We start from the raw sequence: 25,972 nt of genomic DNA on the forward strand, positions 1-25,972 counted from the left end.
TACGTATTTATATAAAGAGGTGACAGGTCCATGATGGACCTATCTCTTTGACGGTTGAGAAAGATCCAGGTTCCCCTCCTTGCATTTATTTCATCATGGGCGGATACCTAGGTAGAACCACCGACCCTCTGTAAGCAGGCTTCCTCACATGAAGATTTCAACGCCCCGAGTGAGGCTCGACCCCACATCGGTAAGGGGCAAGCGATCTGAAGTCACTCGGCCACGGAATCCCCGATCATGTTTGTATCATCTCATTAATACCGTTATACAAATGTATCTGTATACTCCAAATTTCACTGAAATCATTTCAGTATTTTGGAAACAGGCACTGAACAAAGAAAAACTAAGTACAAAAAAGGAGTTAGTACACATTCTTTGAAAATATATAAAAGAATCTGGAATTCGTGCATACAGGATGTTCCAAAAGTGTATTTCTATTTAATCTTTATGACTTTTCGTATAGACTAAAATGGAAAAGATCACCTTTCGTTTCAGACGCCTGCCAATATAAGAGTTGTCTATGTAATATATCCGAGATATTCATTTTAGTATCTCAGTTTCATTTGGGTATGAAACAACAAAATGCATATTTAGTTAATTTATGTACATAATAATACCCACCAAATGTCAAAGAAATATAACAGAATATTACTAAATCTGAACTAAGCATCGGTTTTAATCCACCAGAATGTCTCAGAATGCTCCACACTCATAATTTTTCAAACAATTTCTTCGGGAGGCAACCTATAAAACGCCAGCTACGCCCCTGATTGCTTAGTATAGAACACAACTTGGAATAAAAACACTTCTCACACACTTAGTTGTTTAATATGGAGCACAGCTCGGAATACAAACTCAGCTGCTTAGTATGGAACACATATTGGAGCACTTCACACATACTAAATTACTTAGTAATAGTTGCTTAGTATTGGGACAAATCTTGGAATACAAAACACTTCACATGTACTTAGTATGGACCACATCTTGGAATACAAACACTTCACATATACTTAGTATGGACCACATCTTGGAATACAAACACTTCACATATACTTAGTATGGACCACATCTTGGAATACAAACACTTCACATACACATAGTTGCATAGTATGGACCACATCTTGGAATACAAACACTTCACATATACTTAGTATGGACCACATCTTGGAATACAAACACTTCACATATACTTAGTATGGACCACATCTTGGAATACAAACACTTCACATACACATAGTTGCATAGTATGGACCACATCTTGGAATACAAACACTTCACATATACTTAGTATGGACCACATCTTGGAATAAAAACACTTCACATACACATAGTTGCATAGTATGGACCACATCTTGGAATACAAACACTTCATATACACATAGTTGCATAGTATGGAACAAATTTTGGAATAAAAACACTTAACATACACATAGTTGCATAGTATGGAACAAATCTTGGAATACAAACACTTCACATACACATAGTTGCATAGTTTGGAACAAATCTTGGAATACAAACACTTCATATATACTTAGTTGTTTAGATTCGAACACATCTTAGAGTACAAAGCACTTCACACAATACTTAATTACATAATAACGAACACATACTGTAATAAGAAACACTTCACATTTACCTAGTTGTTGCTTTGTATGGGACACATCACAGAATACAAAGCGACACACATATAGGCCTATTTAATTATTGAGTAAGGAACACACCTTGGAATAACAAGCACTTCACAAGTGCTTTAAATATTACACATTATACATGTTTTAAATAGTCATGGTACCTTAATACTAGTATCACATATATGTTACATATAAACAGTATTTCATATACTAGTGCAGACGTCTTTACAAATAAAGGTCAAGTGTTTGTTTATTTTGGTGTTTCCCCTTTTGAAAGGACCAGCCATTTTGACTTGTGAAACACCCTTGCCTTGTACATATCTAACTTCAGACACCAGAAACGAAGACTATCGGTGACCATTATTAAACCAGCTGGTGGCTAGCCAACCGGCCACAACGGAACAGATCCAAGATGGGCTCGAATCCTCGACCTTCCAGTCCAGAAACAGATGCCTTATGCACCAGGTCATGGTGTATCAGATACGAGAATAACGTACGATACGCCATTTTTTACCTATTTAATTAACCCTCCTAAGCATCAGCCAATTACATCAATACGCTCATGGCACTTAGAAATGTAGAGAAGATTGTGTTAACTCTTAGTACAAGTTCCATCTGGTATAGTTTTGTATATGCAGTTAAATTTCACATTATATTATGGTATCTTTCAAAATTTGAATAGCCCAGAATGTTTAGACATGTCTTTTCCGATTTTCTATTGTCATTTCAGATATCGGTATCATATTTATCTTTCGGAACAGCTTTGAATTTCCCGGCGGATGCGTTACTTTTTCTCCGACCGGCTTCGTCTGCTCCGCTCTCTCTCCGCTTGGTAAGTATCTCACTTGGTCGCTTTGCTGAAATCGACAAAAAAGTAACGGGATTCCATTCATCTTTTTAAATGATAAAAGCTAAATTTTAACCTATTTTAAATCACAGTATCATTATAATTATTAGAAATACAGTAAGATAACAACGTGTCATTGTGTACAGTACGGTAGCGCTTTTATACAGACGCACTGATAATGACGTTACTTATTTATTTGTGGGTAGGGGTTAAAATCTCGCCTAGCTCCGACATTTTAGATAATGGGCCATGACGAAACATAGATGCAAGAACGGGGTAATATGCCAACCCCGCCCCCCCAATCTCCCACAAGTCAAATTAAAAACTGATGGCACAAGTTAATTTAATCCCATTCAATTTTACTTGTAATAGAATGATATCCGGTTAAATATCTGCTATTGGGCGTGAGGTGTGTTGCACAGTTGATTTACTCCCACGACAAGATTCGGTCAAACTGAATCTGCTGTTAATTTGCCTGGTTGCGTAAAACTCTTAATTTGCTAATTTTCTATAATGAACTTGTCCATCTTTCAATTTGGACAATACCATTAACTGTTTAAAGGGATGTTTACCAAAAAGACAGTGACTGAATGGCGAATAGTGCAGAACATGATCAGAGTGCACGGATGTGTTGGCTGATCATTATCTACACTGGTCGCAAAGGCCGAATCATTCGTGTCCGGCATGCTAATGGTTAATGCCTCCAAAATGATAGAGTAAATGAAAATGATCGAGGCTTGCTGGATCCCTTATCAATACGGATATCGAAGTTCGAGTGTGGGATTGTAGGAAAGGCCATCTTAAATTCGAGCCTTGAACCGCACCTCTGTGCTCTTTTTTAAAAAGGGCTGAACCTCATAATCTCAAAACGAGAGATGTTTTCAAACCAGTATATTGAGTTTAAATGAATTAAGAATACTTATCCTCTAGAATATTCACCATAGTAACTGTTTATTACGAAAATACTTACAAAAATTAAAAACAACTGGCTCATCCCCATCATCTCCTCGATGATATTTGATCAATGGCTTGTTTTCCGCCGGCGATAGGGGCGAGTCAGGCGAGCTAGCGTTTGACAAATTAGATCTCAAACTCTCCTGCTTATTTAACATGAATGAACTAACACCGCCGATTGGCTTCTCTGCCCTGTAGAAAATAAAATAAACGGGCCATTACTAAATTTTCTTTACCTTTCAGTCGTCTGTTATGTATTTGATTAGATTAAGGAAAAAGAGCATTATGAAAATATTAATGTCTACCATTCAAAAACTAGTCCGCAAAGGCAAATTGCTAAGTTTCTAAAATGGACTGGTCCATCATTCAATTTGGGCAGTACCACTTATTATTGAAAGGGGTGTTCACTGAAAATTTACTGACTGAACAGCAAGTAGTGCAGACCATGATCAGCCTGCAAGGATGTGCAGGCTGATCTTGGTCTGCACTGGTCTCATAGGCAGAATCGCTTCACACCAGCAATCAGACGACTCGTTTCAACAAGCATATGGCTGAACCATCAAAATAGCGTTGATTGTCAAAGGGTTAGAAAAATGTGCACTCAGTCCGGGGCTCGAACCTGGGACCCCTCGCTTACAGGGCGAGTGCTCTACTGACTGAGCTAACCGGCTGCCTGACACCTTACGTGACCAAGTCCGTACCGTGACATATGATTCCTCTCAAAACACGAGGGTGCAGTCATGATGTGGTCGTCATAAGAATTGTAAACATGATAACCCAGGCTAAATATAGATTTTTTAAACTTCTACTTTCACTTTCAAAAGGTTGAAAGCAAGGCTCTGATTGGCTAGCGGAAGGGTAGCCAGAACGAGGCTATCAATAGCACGTCTTCAGATCCAAAGAGTTAATTGGAGATGTTCTTTAGTCAGATTGGCTAAGGTTAAACAATCAAAACTTTCCTTACACAGGTGGTTTAGTTTTCTTTTTGTGTTCTTCAATCTTTTCTTGCACGTGTTTTTCGTAATCCAGGGAATACACGTGCAGATCGTCGTTGGTTGAACGTTTTGTTGTATCGTCTTTTATCTGAAATGATCATAAGAAAAGCTGCTTCGTCAACTTACAAAAGATTCATTTTAAAAAATGGATGGGAACTAACAAGTTAGAAATAATGTAAAGAAGAAATTCCAGTAAAATGCTTTATTTTAAATATAATTTTCAATCTATGACCATTTAGCATATAAAGGTTAATCCTGTAGAAGCCTCTTTCCTGATTTTATTGACTTTTTTTTTTCAGAATTAATGTCATAAGTTAAAGCTACTCGCCTACAATTTGGGTGAATTTTTTAACATGTTCATTCAACCAATATTGACATAGAATGTATATATGACACTGAAAAATGATAAAGTGGGTAAAAAATAAAAGTTAGATAATGGGAAAAATGCAAGGAGAATGTAAATTTTCTGCATTATTTCAAAAGCGTTGCAACGCTTTACTATCTTCTGCACAATATTTTTGGTTATATATGGGAATATCTTGCAAAAATCTTGTCAATAAGTTTGTACCACTAGTCACTTTCAGAGTACTCACTTTTTATGGAATTTTGAGAGAAATTATTTTTCGCCTAAAATGTGGAGGTTTGTCCCTTTAAGGTTTTCATTTTATTCATGCTGGACTGTAGATTATCAGGATATATTCTCGAGAGATTGTTTTTGCTAATTTTCACAATTAGAGCGACATGTGTTGTAATATTAAGTCCTAATAGAAATGGTTATTACCTCTAACATTTTCAGTTTTGGTATAGCTTTTTCTTCATCCGACATGCGTCTTTTTCTTTTTTGCTTCGATGCTCTCGCCATCATGACGAGAATAATTATGAACTCTACAACACATATTGCAAGAGCGACTGCGACTAGAGGCAAACCATACTCTCCAAACGAGGAGTCTAAAAAGCAAGTTTATATATTAAAGAAGTGTCTAAACGCCAAAGAGACAATCTATATATAGAGGGCAGTCATTGGCTGTTTTACGCCATTAGGAGACAACCCGCCTGAAAATATGCACATTGCACACTTGGCTAAGAGGACGTTACGAATCACACTGGTCAAAGACGTCTTGTATAATGCCATCAAACGGTACCCTTTGTGTTACTTAAATGAAAGTTCTAGTATTATTTTATCCAATGTCTATAGCGAGCGATTAAAAATGACCACTTTATTTTCATAATAAGTAAGTAAAGTAAAATGTTTGTTTATTATAGTGTCACCCCTACTGAATGGGCCAACCAAGTTGGCTTATGAGACACCTATATACATTGAACAGCATTACTTCCCGATTGCTATTTTCTTAATGCCAGACACAAGGCAGGCATAGGCAATCGGTAACCATTATATTACTATCTGACGGAGCACCAACCGGTCTCTCTTCAGTAACAAGACCCGCCTCTGACAGGGCTCGAACCTTCGACCTCCCGATTGCGGGGCAGGTGCCTTACTCATTAGGCCACCGCAGCTCGGTAATATGTCATAACTGCTGAAATTGGTTAAGTGTTAAATGGGATAGTTTAACTAAAAGGCGGTATTACATCGCTGTGTTTCGTAAGTGCAAATAATGTCAAGTGTTGAAATGTTAAACATGAGACGGACTAGCATTTTATAATTCATTTCCCTGCACTCTATCTTAAATATACGGAAGAGCACTCGTGCCAAGTGCATTATGAATTTTTTCGAAATTTCTAGAAAATATCTCACGTTATTAAGTCGAAGTTTCGTGTAACATGAGTCGAAATTTCGAGTTAGTTTCTCGGGTTTTCAAGTCAAGAAATAACAACTGCCACTAATGCTCTTCCATGGTTAACGATAAAAGCTAACATTTAATAGACCTTCACCTTTTTCTTCGCAGGATGTTGGGGATTGTTTAGATTTGTCTCCATTTGAAGAATGTGTACTTGTTGGAATCTTCCTTGTGGAGGTAGGTTCTGCGTTGTCTGTACTTCCGGTTTTGGTTGTAGGATTGTCAAAAGTTGAGGACTTTACACTTGTAGTAACGGAAGAAGTTAACGCATGTGTAGATGCTTTTTCTGTTGTTGTGGTTGGAGATGAAGATGACAAGGAAACTGTTATGTCTGAGGCTGAATTAGGAAACAAGTAAGCTATTGTTATTTTTGAAAGCATTTTCTGGTCGGGAATAACAAAAATATTGCAGCAGTAACTGATGAGAAAGTATCTACTTATTTAATTGTATATTTCAGTGTCAAACTCCAAGTAAAAGACATGTTCTGTTTGAGAGCGTATCACATGTTTTCCAAGAAAGTATTACATGTATTTGAAATTTCATAGATACAAATTAATTACATTGAGATGAAAGACGGTGCTATAACTGAGAACGTACTAACACAAATTTTCATTTTTGGACCGGTGATGGCAACCGGCAATTTTCGTTCATTTTACATATTCTCTGTCAAACTCCTACGCAGTGATCTCCCTTGCCGCTACGCTTCTCATTGATCAATGAGAGCTAACGGCAAGTGAAGTCAATGCGTAGGAGTTTGATTCTCGAGGTGATTTCGGCATTGTTGTTACGAAAATCGACGAGCAACATAAACGACCAGAGATTGTCCACATAGTCAAGCGTAATACATACTCTCAGGGAACCGCATCTAATCAATCAGGAGTGGCCTCCTTGGCTGAGTGGTTATGTACGCTAACTTAGAACCCCTTACCCCTCACCACTGAAGGTTCAAAACCTCGCTTGGGGTTTAGAGATATCTCATGTAAGGAAGCCATTTCGCTACCTTACGCAAGGTCACTTTTTAGGCTAGCAATCCGTCATATACATCTGAAATACTAATGAAATAAAAAAAGAGTCTCAAACCCAACCAACTAGCAAAGAAAAAGACCCAACAAAACAAAATACAAATGAACAAGCACATTGAGTTCCTTCTCTAACTTTGTTTTTGTTTATTCACTTATTTTTTCCTTACCATTAGTTATGTTGTTGTGAGTAACTGGAAAAGGTGTTGATTCAAAATTCTCTTCGCTTGTTGTTTGTTCAAAGGAGCTTTTTGTAGTATTTGTAGAGTTTTGCGTTGTAGCGTCCGTAACGTTTAAACTGTCACTTACGTTATTTGTCCCAGAGTCTTGCAGCAAGTTACCAACAGCAACACTCGTGTCAAATGCCCCTGGCGTTGTTGAAATAGGCGTAGTTCCTGCGGAAACAGTTTTAGACTCCGTTTTACTATCAGACTCTGATGTAGTTGCCAATGTTGATGATGACAGAATTGGAGTTGTTAAAGTCGGCAACAATGCTGAAGTTAAACTGATAGTAGACGTCTGAGCTTCAGTAGATAATGCAGAAGTTGTATCTACCGTATTTGTTTGCCCCAACGGCAAAATTGAAGTTACTGTGGTAGAAGCTGACGGTGATTGTGTCGTTGGCGATGATGTGAATGATGACGAAGAATCTGATATGCTTGTCCGTTTGTCTAGTGGCTGTATAGCTGAAGTGGAGGCAGAGAGCATAGACGCTGAAACAAAATAATAATTCTTTATTACTTATGGATACCCTGTAAGATCATAACATATTTTAGCTTGTAAAATGCTGCAGAAAGTTATTTTACTAAGCTAGATATACAAAAAAACTTTGAAAAAGTGATATATAAAGTTAAGTTATTCTCAAATTAGCCATAGTTATCAGCCGTTGTGATTTTTACGCTTTGTCGTTTCCAGAAGGGGTTTAACACGACCGAGGTGCTTCAGCTTAGAAGCGGATTGTCCGCATGAAGCGGAATGTCCGCATGAAGCAGGATGATACCATGACATCTTTACAAAATGTAAAATACAATTACAGAAATTGTTAGGAAAGGCGAACTTTCCTCTGTTCTGATGCCTTTGTTAGGCTGGTTAAACAGTGGTTTATCCAAGTACCGTATTACAATAATGACTGTCTTTATGACTATTTTAAAAGTACAAATTACCATATCACCACTATATCTGTTAATATATCAACTACACTTTTGTAGTTTTATCTAAAATTTTCACATAAATACCACTTTGAAGTATTCTGTTTCGGGGAAAACATAATCAGCTGGTGTCGCAAGAAGTAAGATGGTATCTCGAACCTATTCGCAACTTTGTGAGTGACAAGTTGAAGGAACTCTAACAAGTGAAGGAACTCTATCTATTTAATTCTAAAAGTGTAAGTGCCGAAGTTTACATTAAAGGACAGTTCATCGAGTCAGCCGGACTTAAGTGTTTTCAATATGTTGCAGTTAAGCCACTTGAATGATACTTATCATATTGACAATGGTTGTATGTATAACTTCCTGTTTATATCATCGACAATATGACTTCATACTCAAATCTTACATTTTCATGCGATAAATTCAATAAGACATTCAAGTCTATTCAGCAATATTAAAACCTTTGACAAATGTTAAAGAAAGTAATTGTCAGAAGTAGGATTTAACAAGAAATTAAAAATTAATGTACTTTATGTTCATAACGGAAACTGTGGCAGCCACATTTTGAACAAAGGCATTATGAGCCTTTCACTGTTAAACGGGTTTTTTTTTTTTTAAAGATACTGACTGAATGGATGTCGATTTTAAATTATAAAGTGATGGTTATGCCCCTATTGAAAAACATTAGTAAAAATATTCTTACATTTGAAACAACCTCATTTGCTTTGTTGGAGTCAGTAGAATGTCCATGAACTTTATAGCATTATTCATAATGTGTTCATAATGTGTTTTGTTTAGATAACCTTCTCTTTGAACTGTCACCCTGCGTTGCAAACACACTGTATTTTATTGGTAGAGTTTACTTTTTATAAGTATTTTAAGGACCACGCAAAGTTGTTCTGAAGTATAATGTTTAACATATGTACACGCTAAAGTGCATGTACTTATACTGACTTGAACAAAGTAAACGCGGTTCAAACAAAAGAAGAATTTCTATTGTTATTGAAATGCATTGTGACGATACGAGAAGTGAATTGTCTAATTGGCAATATATTTTTTGAACAACGCGATTTCATGAATAATGGCAGGAATGTTGATTGTTTATTTGTTTTATGTTGTTTCATTGTTGTTGTTGTTGTTGCTGCTGCTGCCGCCGCCGCCGACGACGACGACGACGATGATGATGATGATGATGACTACGATGATGATGGTTAGAGAACACCAATTGTTTTCCCATAGACTTCCATTTTAACATTATGGTGTACGGCCTTCCATAAATCAAAACATGTATATCTAATCACATTTTTTTCTATCTTAGTCCTACCAAAATATCGGAAGAAAAACATATGAATAGTAATACTTTATTTAAATAATTTTCGTGTGAATGAGATGACCCTCTGTTTACATCGTTGGCATGGCGGGAAAAATTCATTTGATAAAACGTTTTTCAATACACATAAAATGTAGCAAATTCTGTCAAAATGTATAATGAAATACTGTAAATGCAGTAAAATCATTCCATTTTGAAAACAATAATCACTTCTTTGGTTTGTTTACATGACTGACAAACATTACCTTATTCCCAGGTATACACTTACCTCATTCCCAGTAAGTTCCCTGTACTTTTTTGAATTGGTGGTCTTTGACCTGATGATGATACATTTGAAAAATCCTTAATTTTTTAAAACAAAAAACTTGAATTATGGTATCTTTACTTTACAGGGAACCAAAGAACTCTAAAAGAAGATCGTACTGAGTACTCTACTTTAAACCTTATTATGATGGACACAACTGATTCTGCCTTTGCGAACAGTGCAGATCATGATCAGCCTGCGCATCCGTGCAGGCTGATCATGGTCTGCACTGGTCGCTATTCAGTCAGTAAATTTTTATTGAACACCCCTTCAAATGATAAATGATACTGCCCAAATTGAATGATGGACCAGTCCATTTTAGTAATTTAGCATGCCAAAGGTTAAAGATGTTAGTAAACGAGCACATAGTGGTAAATGAACTGTTCTACTGTCAGTAAGGTGTCGGCCACTCGTCCCGGAGGTCCTGAATTTAAACCTAGCTGGAGATGTGGCCGTTGCTCATTTTACGACATAATCTGCGGCCTCCCCTAGGGGCGGACCCAAGAGTCGCTGCCTTAGCCAAACCTTACTTTGGAAGTCATGCTGGCCCCTTCTGACTTATGACTTTTGAATTATAACTTAGTGATGACTGGTAACTAGTAACTTCTGAGTTGTGACTTATGAATTATGTCCTGTGACTTCCTATAAAATGTATCAATTTACGCTCAATTTAAATTGTGGATGAAAAGGGTGTGATTAGTGAATCCACAAACGGCCTATTTACATGTAAGTCACCTGGAGAGGTGGGTAGGCGGAAAACCATTTTTATCGAAGGGATAATCAATCGTTTTGAGTTGCTCGTACCAATTTCTTCGTGTCCAATAGCTTACTTAGTACAATGCGGACTCATTGTGTTTTTGGCACAACTGCCTTCATCTCTGTCTTGACATTTTCGTAAATCAATAATAATTTGATAGGAAGTCACAAGTCATAACTGAAAGCCACAAGACCGTATTCATAAAGGATATACTTTGGAAGTATAGAAACAATAGCATTATTATGTTTCATTTAGATAATGACTCACGCCTACATAGCACCGGCTTAATCGGAACTCTCAGTATTAGAACAGACTGACAACGAATGGACTCTGATCCCAAAAGTTAAAGGACACCTAACAATACTGCATCAACATACGTGGTGGCTTCACGATGTGGACCACAATGTTTTCCTCTAAAATGAAAATAGGAAAAGTGACTTTGATGTCAAAATATCTCAATGAATAATACTTACAAACTTGAAGTGCCAGAACACAGAGTAATTGAATTAAACACTCCATCTTTTGAACTTTTCTTAATATTCCACCTTTTACGTTTAACTTAACAAATGTTACGTTTTTCTTACACTTTTGGTTACTCTGTCATTTTAAAACTTTACAAATTTAACACAACAGTGCAATAAGTATGCAAAGTGTTTCCTCTTCGTCACAAGGACTGTTTCCGGCTGATAACGAAATTCTTGCGCATGCGTGAAACGTTTTCCGCGAAAACGGCCACTTCAAAAAGTGCGGAACTGACGATTTTCGCATATTTACGCAGTAATTGTTTATTTTCCATTTGTTACTTAAAAATGATGTATTTTACATAAAGGTATTGTATACATGTTATATAGATTCGGTAAAATGCTATTCATAGTTAATATGTCAGTTTAATGTAAGCCTCAGACAGTCATATCAGATTGCTCGATGCCCAGTCACGTTTTTTGTGTTAAATTTTTCATTTGTATAAAAAGAAAAACAGAAATGAGCCGTGCCATGAGAAAACCAACATAGTGGGTTTGCGACCAGCATGGATCCAGACCAGCCTGCGCATCCGCGCAGTCTGCTCAGAGTCCATGCTGTTCGCTAACAGTTTCTCCAATTCCAGTAGGCTTTAAAAGCGAACAGCATGGAACCTGAGCAGACTGCGCGGATGCGCAGGCTGGTCTGGATCCATGCTGGTCGCAAACCTACTATGTTATTTTTCTCATGGCACGGCTCAGATAGCTTTCCTAACAAAAGGAAATAGAACAGAACAGGTTTCAGTGGAAAATAATTTATTTTTAACATTAATTTTATATAAATACATGAGGAATTATAACAAGAGACCCAAAGGGATCTCAGCTGTCCTTGACCTTTTGACTTGCCTGTTACAACCATTAATTAATTCATGAGAAGAAAGGTTTTATATTTTTTTGTGGCCACCCCTTAATGCAGTCAAGCATGAGCGGCCTCTTACTTCAGTCAAGCTATATTTAGCTTTGACAACCCTCAAGTGCAGTCAAGCGAATCATTTGAAGATATATGAAAAAGGTTCATCCAAGGATGAAGCAGACCGCCTCGCTAGCCTAGTGGAAGAGCGTCCGCTTCGAGTACGGGAAGTCGTGGGCCGATCCCCGGCCGCTTCATACCAAAGACGTGAAAAATGGTACCAGTAGCTCCCTTGCTTGGCGCTCAGATTTAAAGGTCCATTACTAAGGGAAAGTGAGTTGGCAATTTTTTTCATAGCCAGTGCATAGACTTCTGCAAGACACTAAATAATGAAGATTGGCAGGTCAAAATTTACAGAAGGTCTTTGGAACTCAAAGAAATGTATGTGTATTATGTTGAATTTTCAATGAATCGACAGAATGACCCCCCGGTTCTTTTTAACTTTCTTCGTACTTCATAGAAAAATAATTGTACATATACTGCGATTTATTTCGAATTTCTACATACCAACTTTCATTTTCCAATAAAATGAAATAGTTTCTATGCTTTTTAAAAGAAATTAAAATGTTCACTTTCCTTAGTATTGGACCTTTAAAAGGGAAACTGGCCTCTTCTCCCATACCCTCGTGGTGATGGATTCCATCAGGAATCAGGTGTCTAGAGTGATATGAAATGTAGAATTTCCTTCACATGTATAAAAAGGCAGACCAAGTTTGATGAGGCCAAACAAATGTGTATACGGTTCCTGTGACATGTCAGATAAAATAGGGTTTGTAGGTCGGATTTTGTTTTGCTTTTGTGGTTGTCTCACAACAGGCAGTTTGTACGATCTGTTGAAGACTGCATGCTGGAAGATTTTTCTTTGTCCGTCTTACATATTTAAGGCCGAATATGGCAACTATGTATCTAAATAATAGGCTGTTGTCAACCTGAAAAAAAAATTCAATATAATAAAAGATACTTCATTTGTCTGACACCATATGAAATACACAAGTTTAGGAATACTAGGAAGAAGTCTAGCATCACAGCTACCTTGGTCGATAGAGCACTCGCCATGAAAGGGAGCCGTCTATATTTTTTTTAACGGACGTAGGGGTTCCCTTGGGCGACCTTTTTTATGATTTTCATACACATTTTGTAGTTGCTTTCCCTTATAAGGTGCACGGCTTTGAAATATCAGGCCATGAAAGGCGTTCAGACTTTACGGTGTCATAAGGAATAATACAAGACACATTTTTGTATTTTAGGATGGCAACTTTTAAACATATTGGATTTCAATCATATTTGTTTTATCCAAACTAAAGAAAAATATTTCATGACTTTAAAACCTCGTATAGCCGAAGCGAGTCGACTGTAGACGACGCCACAGTCTTGGTCGTTGGGGGGTGAAGCTGCAGAAAAAGCTGTTTGAATACCCATTGTCGTGGAACTGTCCCCATTTTCTTGAAATTGTCCACATATGAACAGTTGTCCAGTATAATTATGTCTGTTGGCACGGAGAGATCCATTTTTATCTATTTTATGCAAAGAGAATAACGGAACACATCTGGATTGTCAGCAGCTTCAGTCCAAGAGAGTTTTAGTCATAATATATCCAAATGGTCACGAATCAATGGTTAAGAGGTCACCATGTTCGTGGCCAATTTGTTGTTTGTCCGAGGAGCACTGTTGCAATATGCCAGTGTCAGAACTTATTCAAAAGGATAAAGAGAACTGAACTTTTTGTAATAGCTATATTAAACAAATTGAACCAAGGGCTAACGCCCGTCTTTCGCCGTACTTAGAGTAATTAATAGAGACTTCAGAAAAAAAACCCTCTTCCGATGCCCTTGATCATGTGACTCATATCGTTCCTATTTATCATTATTATTTAACCGTATGCTCGCATTCACTCGTTTATAAGAAAAGAAGATGGATGTAATTTTTCGGCGACGCCGTCTAAATTCGTTTTCGTTACCTATACCACGTGACTTCAGTTAGCAAATCAAACTACTTGATAACGCATTATAGATAATTTATCAAAATTGAAGATTTATGCAACACTCTGCCTGATTGGACGAGAGTGTCAATTTCTTTCACTCTGTTGATTGTGCTACGCTGAGTGAAATGTAGACAAAGCGTTTATCCTAAACGACGCTGTTCACAGTTTTAAAGCTAACTTTGGCTCAGTATATTTAGCAAGAATATTGATATATCTCAAAATGATAAGTAAGTTTAATAAATATGATAAAAACCTGTTCAAATACCAGCATATATCAAATTAAAAAAGAGCTGAATACGGTCTGCGTATCACATGAATAAGAGTGTGATAAGAGTCTTTTATGTAGAGAAATGCTTTTTAAAAGTTTTTCCTTGTTACAATTGTCGTCTGTATATGAAAAGGTTTCTTGTTTTTGTGACTTATTCAGATTGCATATTAAAATGAGTACTTGTTTGCTTTGATATATTTGTGATAAATTATTTAACTGATTTATTATATATGAATATCTTTCTTTAGTATGGTATGCAAATATTGAACTCAGTTGAAATCTGTTTTATTATATATATGCTATATAATGACTGAATCTCATTACACTGAAATCAAGGTAGGCTGCATACAGTTTATCTATGTGATATGACTACGGTCAAACTTTGCTTATGAAACAGAAATATTGAAATAATTACAATTGTATGTTTTGCTTGACCTTCACTTTTTTATAGGTGTGACGTCATTGTCCAAAGATTCATGAATAGCGAATATGCATTTGTTAAAGCGGGATCAGTTGGCCTTTTTTAGAAATAGATAAAAATAAAAAATAAAAAAGTCCCTTAATTGATTTTTTTTCATGTATTCTAATCAAACTTGATTTGTAGCATCTTTATTAGGCCCGCAGCCAACTTTGTTCAGCTGGGACATTTAACCCTTTGTAGGGGCTGCTAGACCTAAAACTAGAAATGCCTTTATACAGCGTCTCATGAACAGCTTGGTGGATCTTTGTCATACTTGGTTTGGAGCATCATTATAAGGTCCTCTTCCAAATTTATTTATATAGGAACTTGGGCCCTATTAGGGACCACTATAGCTAAAAGTAGATATGCCTTTCTTCGCATTAACCACTAAAATGTAATGGATTTTTATCAAACTCGATGTGTAACAATATCGTAAGGTCTCTTGCTATTTTGTTACAAATGGGGATAGGGACCAATTTAGCTAAAAATATAAACACGTTTAATGACCTCTTCTCATGAACCGCTTCATGAATCTTCATCAAACTACTGCTGTAATTATTCGTCTAAGGATAAACGAAACAAAATTGCAACCCTACGAAACCTTTGCGAAAAATTAAAAGAGAACCATTTAAATGGTTAAAGTGCGGTGTTTTGTTTTGCAAAATGTTAGATGAAAGATGAATGTTAGATGAAAAATTCATAAACTTCTTTCCTTATTACAATTCGCCGACCATCATTTTTAAAGATATTTCTTGTTTCTAATATCACGAGATTTACATAAATTAAGGTTAGATCTGTTAATCATGGGGATTTATCCAATTGATGCACTTATCTGTACGACGCTCTTTTAAATACAATTATGTTTGTTTGTCAGCTTAAATTATTCGATTTTATCATTGTACATTTTCCGATATAAACCTGTGAGAGCACATCATGTACTACGTGTTTAATGTTGTAAAACATTAAAATATTTTTATTGTGACAATATGGTGGACAAACTCTAAATATTAGATTACGCTTGGATCATTGTGACAATATGGTGGACATTAGATTACTTTTGGATTAGCGCAAATACACAAAAAAGGTAATTGTATGCAAGCAATTATTTCCAGTAATAGGGCTTTTGTTGTAATTGTAAATGTGACAATATGTTTGTGTCACGGTATAGGACTTGAATATTAAAACGGAGAGAAAATGTGTAGGCGGCCGGGTAGCTCTGTGAATCAGTCGATAGAGCACCAGAACAGTATTCCGAGGCACATATTTCTCGGCGCCAAATATGAGACTCGAACCCATGGCCCTCTTCTCATCCTGTGACAGTTGTGTTGCTATATTTAAAGATGGTTATCGCAGTTAGTATCTTAAATATAAATGTGGATATATGTTATAGGCGCATTGATATCATTGACCATTGATATTCTGTCTATATCTATATGCTGTTTAGCTAGGCCAAAATGGAAGTGTAAGTCAATGTCCTAAGGTGGTTCGGGGACATGCTTACCTGGAAAAATTGCACATTATAGATGCAAAATGGTGCGATTTGGGTGTAAATCTGGATTTTAAAACTTTTTCATAATGAAGTGTAGGCCCAGGGGAACTATTGTACCTTATAGAAAGAACACCAGTGTCAAGTGCAGGGCAAAATTTGAAGTGTAAGCCACTGTTCTAGGGGATTCGGGGGGCATGCTCCCCCGGAAAATGGTTACATTGTAAATGCAAAATAGTGCGTTCTGGCGAAATTTATAATTCACTAGGCCAAAATGGAAGTGTAGGCCAAAAGTGCGCTGATTTTGCTTAAACATGTCATACATACAAAATACAGGTTTTTGTTAATTAGCACTTTCAATAATGGAATATCGCCTGACCAATAATATGACCATATACAACTGTATTTACAAGTTTGCCATTGTTAGGATTGGAGGAATGATAGATTACTCACAGGTGCTCGTCCAGTCTTGGTGCCCATAGGTCCCCCGTTAAAAGTTAGAAAAACCCCACTGTTTTCTATCCTGAAACGAAAAAAAAAAAAAAACAAAAAAGAAAAACAAAACAAAAAACAACAAAAAAAAAAAAACCAAAAACAAACATTGATCCCCCTCCCTCATTCACTCATTTTAACTTAACGAAATTCTTGCGCATGCATGAAACGTTTTCCACGAAAACTGGCCACTTCAAAAAGAGCGGGACTGGCTATTTTTGCATAATTATTCACGCAATACTTGTTTATTTTTCATTTGTTACGTAAAAATGGTGTATTTTACATTTAATTTAAAGGTATTGTATACATGTTACATAGATTCCTTGAAATGCTACAGTTAATGTGTTTTGGTGTAAGCCTCAGACAGTCTTGTCCCGTTTTGGGGTTGAAATTTTCAATCGTCTTAAAACACAGAAATAGATTTCTTTACAAAAGGAGATAGATCAGAACATGTTTCAGTGGTGTAACAAGTCTAGGCAGCTGTCACCCTGAAAATTAAATAAAAAAATCCATATATATATATAAAGATACTTCATTTGTCTGACACCATACAAAATACGCAAGTTAAGGAATATTAGATAGAAGAAGTCTAGCATCACAGCTACCTTGGTCGATAGAGCACTCGCCATGAAAGGGAGCCGGCTATATTTATTTAACGGAGGTCCCTTGGGCGACCTTTTTATGATTTTTATATAGTTGTTTTCCCTTATAACGTGCACATGTGGCTTTGAAATATCAGGCCATGAAAGGCGTTTAGATTTAACGGTGTCATAAGGAATAATACAAGACACATTTTTTGAAGTATAGGGTATTACAGGGTATAGAGGATAGATTGATAAATTTTATCTTTAGACTCGAATTATTGTATAAATTTTCATATCATTCTTTTACTGGCATGCAAACAGACATTCTGACATACATTTTAAACATTTGCTTGTTGTGTCATTTTTCATATGTCATCAAATGTAAAATAAAGCTATCCCCTATAGACTAAATTGGTGTATATGTAAAAAACGTCAGTGAATGAAAAGTATTTTTTAAAAGAAAATTAAGTAGCTGAATGTTTTTGAAAAGAGAATACATTATTATTCTGATTTATATTAAAGAAATATTGGAAAGTTTGTTAAGATGTGGATTTTAAACTAATAATGTAAAAAATGACCAATGCTATCCTGTACACCCTAAATCAGCCCATATGTAAACAATGGCGTGGAGAGAAAAAACATACGAATTCTATGAAAAGCTGACTGTTTTAAGAAGAATAGATGTTTTCTGTCTGATATACTGAATAAAAACTACTATTTTCATTTCATTGAATTGGAATGCAGGAAAAATTAGTTAGCTATCCGCTATACCCTAAAGCACTGTACAACTTTTCAACATTTAATAGCTATGAAAACTGTGGAACAACTAACAAAGAGGCGTTCCGGGTTAAAGTCATGAAATAACTGCCTATTCTATTCACCGGGACACTGGTATATTATGGCTTAGTAGTATAACAGTAAATCTGCATGCCATTGACAAGCAGAAAAACTTCACTTTGACATCTGGAACAGCCCAACCACTCAATCGTTTGCCCTTTAAAAGGATCGCTTGAGTGCTATTGGATTTCAAAGAAATTTTTATGCCCAGGTATATTGTTATGCAGATGTCGTTCTGTCGGTCGGTCGGTCGGTATGTCGACGGAGGATAACTCTTGGACATAGGATCATAAAAGTTGATAACGATGTTGGTCATGACCAGCAGATGACCCATACTGATTTTGAGATCAGTAGGTCAAAATTCAAGGTAACAGTGACCCGGAACAATTAAACGGTTTCCGGATGGTAAGTCAAGAACGCTTGGGTCTATGTTCATGAAAGTCGATAGGAAAGTTGTTCATGACCAGCAGATAACTCTTCTTGATTTTGAGATCAGCAGGTCAAAGATCAATGTCATAGTGCCCCGGAACAGTTAAACAGTTTTCGGACGATAATTTGAGAACGCTTGGGCCTAGGATCACGAAACTTAATAGGGAGGTTGATCATGACCGGCAGATGACCCCTATTGATTTTGAGGTTAGTAGGTTAAGGTCAAAGTCACATTGTTAAACCATTTTCGGACTATAACTTGAGAACTCTTGGGCCTCGGATCACGAAACTTAATAGGGAGGTTGACCATGACCAGCAGATGACCCCTTTTGAGGTCGAAGGTGCTATTGGTCACATTGACCCAGAAGTGTAGAACTTTTTTTGCCAAATAATTAGAGAATGCTTTGGTCTAAGACCATATTTTATACAGAGGTCACTTGTGACTGGTAAATGACCCGTAATTATTCATTTGAGGTCAGTATGTCAAACATCCAGTGCACAGTGATCAAATAATCGTTCCTTGTGCAGTAACTGAATGCATCAAGAGGGGGTGGGGTGGGGGGGGGGGGGGGGGGGGGGGCGGTATTTCGTGTTCTACGAGCACTTGTAAAGGTGACGCATATTGCTATTTTCAGACTTCCTGCAGAAATGAGGAAGGGTAGATTTTTATGAAATTGAAGGTGGCAAGATGAACAAACCTATTCCTAAATTGATAAAAATACTCATGCACACCTGTAATATTCAGTACTTTGTGGATAAGGATGTGGTACTGTGAATGTAGTATGAAAACAGAGACCTTCGTGAAAGTACAGCCAACACAAGATATTAAGCTTTTGTATAAAGAAAAAACAGGCTTTGTACAATACCTGTGTAAAAAATAATGTTGTACTTCTGAGTTTTTCTTTCTAACGTACCAGGTTTGCATAAACAGGTAAAAAATTCAGCCCAGTCTTTTCAACTTAGGATCGACCTCATTTTTCTGATGAGTAATGAAAGGTATGGAGGAGAATTCGAGAACACATTTTAAATGGCATAAAAGTGAGGATAATTGTAGTTTTGTCGAGTTTTGATCATTGACATTCCTGCTGTGTATTAATGATGTTTAAAAGTCATTTTGCACGTACATTATATTTGTATTTGCATTGATTCAACCTCTCAACCAAATTCATACTGACCATATTTTAAAGATTTTTAAGAAAATACATTTCCAAAAGTTTGTTGAATGTGTTTCGATATTCAAGTGCATTGTATTTCGTGAATACCAAGTTGAAAATTAATAATGGAATCAATTCTAGGCCCTTATTGCAAGCAACTCGACTTCTGTAACCGTAATCGTTGAATGTATTAAGGGGAATATACTCTTTCAGGTTTGGAATGTGGCCTTCCTTGACCGCCATATCTTTTCATATGCACTACTTTGTAAACAAACTAATTACTGTGTTTTAGCTTAATGTTCACAATGAGTCCTCATGTAATTCAACAAGAACTTTCTTATTTGAGTTTTCATCTTTATTTTAGTGGGCATTCCTTTGTATACTTATAACAGTTGAGACAGTATCCATTCCATATACTGAAACCTTGTACTTTTTATACGCCCGTTTGAAAAACGGGACGTATTATGGGAACGGCCCTGGCGAGCGGGCGGCCGGGCGGGCGGCGTCCACAGACTTTTTCCGGAGCATATCTTCTTCGTGCATGGAGGGATTTTGATGAAACTTGGCACAATTGTTCACCATCATGAGACGGGGTGTCATGCGCAAGAACCAGGTCCCTAGGTCTAAGGTCAAGGTCACACTTAGATGTCAAAGGTCAAATTCAAGAATGACATTGTCTGGAGCATATCTTCTTCATGCATGGAGGGATTTTGATGTAACTTGGCACAATTGTTCATCATTATGAAACGGCGTGTCTTGCGCAGGAACCCGGTCCCTAGGTCTAAGGTCAAGGTCACACTTAGAGGTCAAAGGATACAAGAATGAAAATTTTGTCCGGAGCATTTTTCTTTATGCATGAAGGGATTTTGATATAACTTGGCACAAATGTTCACCACCATGAGACAGAGTGTCATGCACAAGAACCAGGTCCCTAGGTGTAAGGTTAAGGTCACACTTAGAGGCCAAAGGTCAGATACAAGAATGACTTTGTCCGGAGCATTTCTTCATGCATGGAGGGAATTTGATGTAATTTGGCACAATCGTACACCATCATCAGACAGAGTGTCATGCGTAGGTCCCTTCTTTAGAATTACTTCCCTTTGTTGTTACTATAAAATAGCTTATAATGTAACTTCTTCATTACTTGTCGTAACGAGAGACCACTTTTCTGTAGTACAACATCCATGTTACATCTAATTTTGAGGTGTATTTTGACCTGTCTGTACCTGGTAAGGATGTTTGTGTGTACTTAACATTTTTTTGTTTTTGATTATTTGTTTGTTTAAGATTAACCCCCTTAGTTGTTACTATAAATAACTTATATTGTATTTTTTTTTATAATTGACTATAGGGAAAACCCAAGACCACTTTCCTGCGGTACAACATAGATGTAACTTTCAAATTTTAGGTGTATTTTAAGGTATCTCTACCTGGTAAGGAGTTTTTTTTGTGAATTTAGAAAAACAAAAGAATTACAATAATTACTACACAACCACAGAATTAAAGTTCCATTTGCAAATACAGGTGCTAGTGTAAAGAAATTTGCTACGACGGGCGTATATTGTGACATTCTGGCACTCTTGTTTGCAGATAATTTTTATCATACCCACCCATCTTTTTTCTTATTTCAAAGTCTGCGTCCCCTTAATCTATTTTTATAGTTAAGAGCCACGTACATACTAGCTCAATCAAGGTTAGGTGTGATTAAACAGGACATATTTGTTTGTGTGAAGGATTAATAATATTTCAGTCATGTAAAGGCAGTCATAAATGATATTTTAATAGAATACTGATTTTACTATTTGGAAAGTGTTATTTATGATATGGTTTTTTTTTGTTTAAATTACAATAAATATTTTATTTCCTCTAACATATCCTGAAATACCCGGATACTGGGATTTGTGTTATCAATAAATCTTGGTAAAAGAAAAAAAAGAAATAAATAATTCTAATATCACGATAACACATAAGGAATGTCACAAAAATTAGATTAGAAACTGAAATGAGCTTCTGCCGTTAAATCATGGGGGATTTATTCATTTGAAACACTTATTTCAAATAAGTCGATTGAACAACGCACAATACCGCTGTGCTCTTTTATTTGTTACTTAGCTTACGAATTGGTATGTACATGATGTATATTATTCGATTTTCCCTATTCATCATTTGTATGATAAATGTACATTTTCCGATATAGACCTGTGAAATTGTTTTCACTGTACTACATGTTTAACGTTGTAAAACATAAAATCTTATTATTGTGACAATATGGTGGACTGACTCTAAACATCAGATTACTTTTGGATCATTGTGACAATATGGTGGGCTAAAACTAAACATTAGATTACCTTTGGATTAGCGAAAATACACCAAAAAGGTAATTTGAATTGTATGTAAGCAATTACTTGTTACTATAAATGTGGTGATATGGTTGTTTTGCGATATCGCAGTTTATATCAAAAATATAAAATACGCTTACATATTTCATCGTGATGGTACAGACGCATTGATATAATATTATTGACTATTGATTTTCTGTCTGTATTTATACGCTTTTCTGCGTGTTAACCATTACCCTGCTAAGTTTCTATAATGAACTTGTCCATCTTTCAATTTGAACAGTGTCATTGCCTGTCAAAAGGGGTACTTACCAAAAAGATAGTGACTGAATGGCGAACAGTGCAGATCTTGATCAGACTGCACGGATATGCAGGCTGATCATGATCTACACTAGTCGCAGAGACAGAATAAACCGTGTCCAGCATCATAAGTGTTAATTAAAAGTGCGCTGGATTTGCTTAAACATGCCACTGATAAATAGATCACATACAAAATATAGGTTTCTGTGTTAATTAGCGCTATCTTCTGACCGATAATCTCTAGAATATACTATTGATTGTTAGGACATAGAAATATATATTGAAATACGGTATTGAAATAATGATAGATTACTGTGTCAGATAAAAGCTATAATTGTATGGAGTGTATTATCCGCCATAATACTTATTGCTCTACTGCATTTTTCAAATAGATAAATAGGTTATTACAAACTTAATTCACCTAGATGACAGCTTCTATCTTGATTGTTGCAACTTGCAGATATGCAGATGTCATTTACTTTCTTCCGTGTATATAAATTACATATTGCAACTGGATAATTACAAATTAAAGAGAGTGGTTCCAGTAAGCTTGAAGCTTTCATCACAATCGAGCTAAAACAAATTAGTATAAACTAAACTAAAGATTTCACTCGAACGCGAAATTCATTTTTCAGTACGTCAACTTTTAACTCGTAATTATTTAACTTCATCCTCGGAACATATTTTAATAATGCAAATATTAGATCGTTATTTTGTAATTTATCTATTACAATACGTATTTTGTATAATGCATGTAATCCTGCAAACAGCAAACATAAAGACCAGCAATTACAAATAACATGTTGAAGCTTACATGCAAAAAAAGAAAGGATACCAGTAATATTGTTTCACGACCATATAGAAATTACAACGCAGAAAGAACCAGAAATACCAGAGGCTGTAAACAACGGTGCTCTATTTGAGCCATCGTCTGCTCCCAGTGAACGCGAAAACGCGAACGTACGATGGCGACAACACGAAGCAACGATATAATAGTTAATTAGGGAGTTACGGTGGTCACAGTTCGTCCTTTTCCTTCGTAACGTTATGCTTCTACATCGCGATTTTTTTGCGATGTCTGAAATGTTTTACCCCGCTTCGAGCATTTATATAACTAGGCTGTATACCTATACGATACATGGTTTTATATGTAGATATATGTTGGCTAGCGGACTAGATCGTGCCATAATACCTGGGTAGCCCTAGGACTCGGGGTTTGTCAAAGAGGGTCACTAGGTAGTGTTTGGATGTGGACATTATTTATATCATAATATTATCTAAAAGGTATTCGACCCTATTACCAATACATGTACCAGTATCATACATATATAGTCATCGTTTAGGTGTAGGTCCCGATAATGTTCGAATGACTGTGATCAGGCCAGGTTGTGCGCAGGCTGGTCTGGATTCATGCTGGTCGTAAACCCACTATGTTGGTTTTCCCATGGCACGGCTCATATGTATTTGTAGGCAGATGTCTTTGTTCTACATTTAGATAAATTCAAGCGTCAAATCATAGGATACCGTCACGGCTCACGAGGGGTCTCATAAGGTGACTATAGACATGTCTTATATGGAAGTGTGCTGGTTCCGACAAAGCTGTCGGGTTTGACCAGGGGCCAAGACTGCTCGTATGGTGTCGTTTGGCGTGGGTAAGAGTGTCCATTGATCCCCAAATCTATTAGGACTGCCGAGAAAAAGTAATATTTCCAGGAATATCACTGGACTTTGAACGCACGCTGACGGGCCTAGTTCGAACCTCATTGGACATCCTCTTGATCCAGGCCTGTTCGTTTCCAACAAAATATCATTTGTGATTACTGTTTTCGGACTATAAAGATATGACATCACTGTCAAACTTGTCCCAAACTGAACTAATCCTATCCGAATACCTATCTCGTTCACTTTTCTCTTTGCGAAATTAACGTTACCGCCGCGTGTGAAAATTGCGCCTATTTTAGTTTCAGCTAAACAAGGTTTGTGACTATGCCAATTTTCACCCGAACAAACGGTTATGAACCAACCGCTAAAGGTTAAAAGGGAACCGGTATTTCTGGTTGCCTCTGTGTTGTAATTCCTTTGTAGCCGGGTTTCAATATAATTACGGACACCCTTCTAATATAAATTCTAGATTTTATTTGTATAATCATATCTGTTTAAATATCTATTTGCAACTTTATGTATTTTGCGGTTTTGTGACTTGCATTATGTAAATCTGCATGAAATAAATTGCATTTAGAACCAGATAGGCGTATAAATACGCGGCAGAGGAAAATTAAAACTTGGAGAAGGAAAACTTATTTTTACTGTAAAATCAATTATGATAAGTGATTACGCGTTTGCAATAATGCAATTTACACGCATGTGCGTGAGATAGACACAATAAGAGAGTATTACCGAGTTAAGTGACTGCACACAAATTTCAAATATGCAGTATATGAAATTTGTATTGTGGCGGATATCACCCTCCATATAATTGTTTTTTAAAGGTCAATTTTAATGGTTCAGTTCAATTGAATTCATCCGAAAAGTAGAATGTTGTCAACACTTAACAGAATGATGATTTATTCAAGATTATAGATATAAACTGAATACTGTGCAGTCGAGTATGAGGTAGTGTGTTTTTGTTTAATATCATGTGAAAATCGTTGTTTAGTCTATACGCATATATTTTAACTCGAACATCAAAAAGCTTGAAATCCGTTGGCGGCTTCTTGGTAAAAAATTATAAAGGTGTTTTGTTAAAACCTAAATGAGGTTCATACCTGCGATTCTGGGTTTTAGGATTCACATATAATTCATTACCCTACTGCACCCTCCTTTAAAAAACTATTTTACGAGTCCCTTAATTGCATCAAAAGTCGCAGTATACAACTGTTAGTAGCAATATGATCAAAAACGACTTTCTATTTATAATTACAAAATATAAAACATGGTATGAATCGTCCATGTACGGTCTGGACAATCTGATCCGGTCTGTTCCGTGGCCCATATTGTACTTGTACATAATTCCGAAGAAAAGATTTATTTAATGGATAGACCTTTTTTTCACCGTCCGGCCCGTGTTTAGCAACATTTAAAGTTTGAAACTTAAAAACCGTGATAGCAATTGTTTAGCTCTGTCATTTTAATAAGTACAGAAAGTAATGAAACTTAGCATAAAAATCAATTCTTGAGCTTCAGATAGCTTTGCAAAATTTCATTAGTACAGATATACTATACTCAAAGTTGTGACAACTTGAAAAATTACAATTTTTAGATATACGCCTAAAAGTTGATAAACAACTTCATTGAAAACCGTAACAATCTTAGTGATCAATGGAGTTCATTTCTCACGACTCCGATAATTAGCTTTCCTCCCACACCAATTTCACAAACCAAACAAAACTAATACTGTGGCGACTAATCAGAAATTAGAACCACAGAGGACAAT

The 25,972-nt window shown here is 36.3% G+C and overlaps 2 protein-coding genes across 5 annotated transcripts in view; one reads left to right on the forward strand and one right to left on the reverse strand.

Annotated features, from left to right (window-relative positions):
- Positions 1-585: 585 nt before the first annotated feature.
- On the reverse strand, positions 586-11,452 carry LOC123527135 (uncharacterized). 2 transcript variants are annotated; one of them, XM_053523148.1, is made up of 8 exons: positions 11,255-11,399; positions 9,989-10,037; positions 7,413-7,955; positions 6,318-6,560; positions 5,209-5,375; positions 4,397-4,515; positions 3,449-3,624; positions 586-2,488 (listed from the first exon to the last, which is right to left on the reverse strand). In XM_053523148.1, the coding sequence occupies exons 3-8, from the start codon at positions 7,948-7,950 to the stop codon at positions 2,358-2,360; spliced, it is 1,374 nt and encodes a 457-aa protein (XP_053379123.1). In that variant the 5' UTR covers positions 7,951-7,955; positions 9,989-10,037; positions 11,255-11,399; the 3' UTR covers positions 586-2,357. The 2 variants fall into 2 exon arrangements, with proteins under 2 accessions (XP_053379123.1, XP_045162355.2); XM_045306420.2 differs by lacking the exon at positions 9,989-10,037 and having other exon boundaries at positions 11,255-11,452.
- Positions 11,453-15,750: 4,298 nt separating this feature from the next.
- Positions 15,751-25,972, forward strand: part of LOC123527137 (cationic amino acid transporter 4-like) — a 32,644-nt gene continuing 22,422 nt past the window's right edge. Inside the window, exon 1 of one of the 3 annotated variants that reach the window (XM_053523149.1) lies at positions 15,751-16,002. The gene's annotated coding sequence lies outside the window, so the exon portion shown is untranslated. Of the gene's footprint in view, positions 16,003-21,868; positions 22,024-22,051; positions 22,278-25,972 lie in introns of those variants that run through there. The other 2 variants (XM_045306423.2, XM_045306422.2) reach the window with 2 other exon arrangements.

Source organism: Mercenaria mercenaria, chromosome 14, assembly GCF_021730395.1.
Source record: "Mercenaria mercenaria strain notata chromosome 14, MADL_Memer_1, whole genome shotgun sequence".
In the NCBI taxonomy this organism is placed as follows: Eukaryota; Metazoa; Mollusca; class Bivalvia; order Venerida; family Veneridae; genus Mercenaria; species Mercenaria mercenaria.

What these genes read in the sequence shown, in the direction of transcription:
- LOC123527135 (XM_045306420.2), bottom strand. Translation starts at nt 11,300, where the DNA reads ATGGAGTGTTTAATTCAATTACTCTGTGTTCTGGCACTTCAAGTTT. An exon ending in CAAAACTGAAAATGTTAGAG is followed by an intron (nt 4,516 to 5,208) that starts GTAATAACCATT and finishes TGATCATTTCAG; the next exon opens with ATAAAAGACGATACAACAAA. An exon ending in GCCAGTTGTTTTTAATTTTT is followed by an intron (nt 2,489 to 3,448) that starts GTAAGTATTTTC and finishes TGTCGATTTCAG; the next exon opens with CAAAGCGACCAAGTGAGATA.